Source organism: Triplophysa rosa, linkage group LG18 (genome assembly GCF_024868665.1).
Source record: "Triplophysa rosa linkage group LG18, Trosa_1v2, whole genome shotgun sequence".
NCBI classification, from domain to species: Eukaryota; Metazoa; Chordata; class Actinopteri; order Cypriniformes; family Nemacheilidae; genus Triplophysa; species Triplophysa rosa.
Window position 1 is genome coordinate 14,335,807 of NC_079907.1, and position 3,613 is coordinate 14,339,419.

The following is a 3,613-nucleotide window of genomic DNA, read 5'->3' on the forward strand; positions in this document are numbered from 1 at the left end:
TTTAGCAGAAGCCTACGGTGAGAACCGACAACAAGGAGAGGCAGAGAAGATCTTTACCAGCCTGATAAGCGACACGTCTCTCAGTGATTTTGAAAAGCAGCACTGCCACACCTCATATGGTTTGTTTTTGCTCTATAAGAGAAAGGATGAAGAAAAAGCAATCGGTCAGTTCAAGATAGCATACAAGATTCCCATAGACAGCTATGACAGAAAACAAGCTGGCAAGAAGCTCAAACAGATTGCAGAGAAGCGTCTCAACACACAGAGCAAAGTCAAAGAAGCTTTTGAGATTTTGGCTTTTGTATCTGCTGAAGACAAGCAGGAGGCACAAGCGGAGATATATCTCAAGAGAGCCCAACAGCACTCAGATACTGATGTGCTTTCAGAAACCTTTGCCAAGGGAATGAGACTAACATAACTGAACTGTTACTTGTATATATATTTAGCAAAAGACTTGCTATTATTAGTAATGACTTACTGTATTCATTATAAACAATATTTTACACATGCTGTGGCTCTTGATTTTTGTTGTTTTACAGAACAAAGCATTTTTATTTTGCACTTGGGCATGTAAACAGTCTGGCACAAAGTGACTTTTTAGGCAGAATGCAATTATATCCTGAATAAGTTGTTAATGAATGTAATATGTTAATCAATTTAATTTATATTAATAAAAATATAGCATGAAACTTACCTTTTTGTCTTGCTAATAATTCACAGCTTTAAGGCTTCCTCTAGTGCTCTCTTTCAAGGTTTCAGTTTCCATTCTGATTTTGATTTTGATCCTCCCATCTCTGGGAGAGAACATAAAAGCCATGCTGGGACCATCTCCTCCATCAAACAGCTTCTACAATATTTCCTATACAGACTCAAGATGAGGTAAGTGTTTGGCTACAATCTATGCAAATTCGTTGAATGATGCAGTATAATTTATAATTATAAAGTAAAAATGTACTTTATGAGCTTGTTCATCTAATATGACAACAATAAACAGTAAAATACAGTTTAGAGTATACATTATATTATTAGTATATATACATATATATACATATATATATATATATGTATATATATACTTTGTATATATATATATACAGGTGCTGGTCATGTAATTAGAATATCATCAAAAAGTTGATTTATTTCAATAATTCCATTCAAAAAGTGAAACTTGTATATTATATTCATTCATTACACACAGACTGATATATTTCTATTTGTCTATTTCTTTTAATTTGATCAGTATAACTGACAACTAATGAAAATCCCAAATTCAGTATCTCAGAAAATTAGAATATTACTTAAGACCAATACAAAGAAAGGATTTTTAGAAATCTTGGCCAACTGAAAAGTATGAACATGAAAAGTACGAGCATGTACAGCACTCAATACTTAGTTGGGGCTCCTTTTGCCTGAATTACTGCAGCAATGCGGCGTGGCATGGAGTCGATCAATCTGTGGCACTGCTCAGGTGTTATGAGAGCCCAGGTTGCTCTGATAGTGGCCTTCAGCTCTTCTGCATTGTTGGGTCTGGCATATCGCATCTTCCTCTTCACAATACCCCATAGATTTTCTATGGGGTTAAGGTCAGGCGAGTTTGCTGGCCAATTAAGAACAGGGATACCATGGTCCTTAAACCAGGTACTGGTAGCTTTGGCACTGTGTGCAGGTGCCAAGTCCTGTTGGAAAATGAAATCTGCATCTCCATAAAGTTGGGCTGCGTTGACCTTGGACCTCAGAAAACACAGTGGACCAACACCAGCAGATGACATGGCACCCCAAACCATCACTGACTGTGGAAACTTTACACTGGACCTCAAGCAACGTGGATTCTGTGCCTCTCCTCTCTTCCTCCAGACTCTGGGACCCTGATTTCCAAAGGAAATGCAAAATTTACTTTCATCAGAGAACATAACTTTGGACCACTCAGCAGCAGTCCAGTCCTTTTTGTCTTTAGCCCAGGCGAGACGCTTCTGATGCTTCCTGCTGCTGACCAACTTTATGGAGATGCAGATTTCATTTTCCAACAGGACTTGGCACCTGCACACAGTGCCAAAGCTACCAGTACCTGGTTTAAGGACCATGGTATCCCTGTTCTTAATTGGCCAGCAAACTCGCCTGACCTTAACCCCATAGAAAATCTATGGGGTATTGTGAAGAGGAAGATGCGATATGCCAGACCCAACAATGCAGAAGAGCTGAAGGCCACTATCAGAGCAACCTGGGCTCTCATAACACCTGAGCAGTGCCACAGACTGATCGACTCCATGCCACGCCGCATTGCTGCAGTAATTCAGGCAAAAGGAGCCCCAACTAAGTATTGAGTGCTGTACATGCTCATACTTTTCATGTTCATACTTTTCAGTTGGCCAAGATTTCTAAAAATCCTTTCTTTGTATTGGTCTTAAGTAATATTCTAATTTTCTGAGATACTGAATTTGGGATTTTCATTAGTTGTCAGTTATAATCATCAAATTAAAAGAAATAAACATTTGAAATATATCAGTCTGTGTGTAATGAATGAATATAATATACAAGTTTCACTTTTTGAATGGAATTAGTGAAATAAATCAACTTTTTGATGATATTCTAATTATATGACCAGCACCTGTATATATAATATATATATATAAATATATATCATATATAATATAATACAATATATATATATATATATGTTTTAATATATATATGAATTAATATATATATATATATGTCATAGGGGTGGAGCCGAACCCGAATACGGTATTCGGAAAGGCACAAATAGCGTGTTTTTTACAATACTTATTTCGAACAAATACTTAAAAAAATATTTGTATTCGGGAACAAGAAAAACTTTATATCAAAAAGCTGCGTTTTCTCATGAGACCGCAGTGCCGCAGTGCATGCCCGCATGAGTGAGTGAGTGAGTGACATTCAGGAGTCGGGGGGGTGGGGGGTAAAAGAGGTGACTGACACAGGCTGCTCCACACAGCAACAGAGAAGGCTCGGCTGAGCGAAAAAAGACTTCACTGCGTGCATCACTATTTTTGTTGAATAGATTTTTGTACCTTAACTGGGTTCCGGAGGCAGTTTATAACTTTCGGGAAGCGGAGTTTGATTGGGAGATTATTCCGTTACGCTGCATTATTGACGTCTGCAGTCGGGTGCTCTCATGTTCGCTCTGTTTATGTACACTATAACGTAAATTAGAAGTGTAACGCAAAAAAAATTGATTTTTACGCCTATTTTGAATTTTACTCGAATACAAATACAAATACTCCCCCCCCTCAACAAATACAAATACAGATACAAATACCGGCTGCTTTGCACACCCTTAATACATATATATATATACATACATATATATACATACATACATATTAGGGCTGCAACAACTAATCGATAAAATCGATAATAATCGATAATGAAATTCGTTGTCAACGAATTTCATTATCGATTAGTTGGTCTGTGACGTCACTTGCGAGCTGCGCAGTTATAAATCAAGCGCATCTTCTTTTAAAATTACCGTTTTAGATGTGTCTCTCCGTGCAGCATGAGCTGCGCAGTTTTAAAGTCAGACGTGTCTCTTCGTGCAGCGCGAGATGCGCAGTTTAAAAGTCACACGTGTCTCTCG

At 37.7% G+C, this 3,613-nt stretch overlaps 1 protein-coding gene across 1 annotated transcript in view; it reads left to right on the forward strand.

Moving 5' to 3' along the window:
• Positions 1 to 681, forward strand: part of LOC130568716 (interferon-induced protein with tetratricopeptide repeats 5-like) — a 2,634-nt gene extending 1,953 nt beyond the window's left edge. The window contains exon 3 of the mRNA XM_057357686.1: positions 1 to 681. Coding sequence (XP_057213669.1) covers positions 1 to 418 — 418 coding nt within the window. The 3' untranslated portion in view covers positions 419 to 681.
• Positions 682 to 3,613: the final 2,932 nt, after the last annotated feature.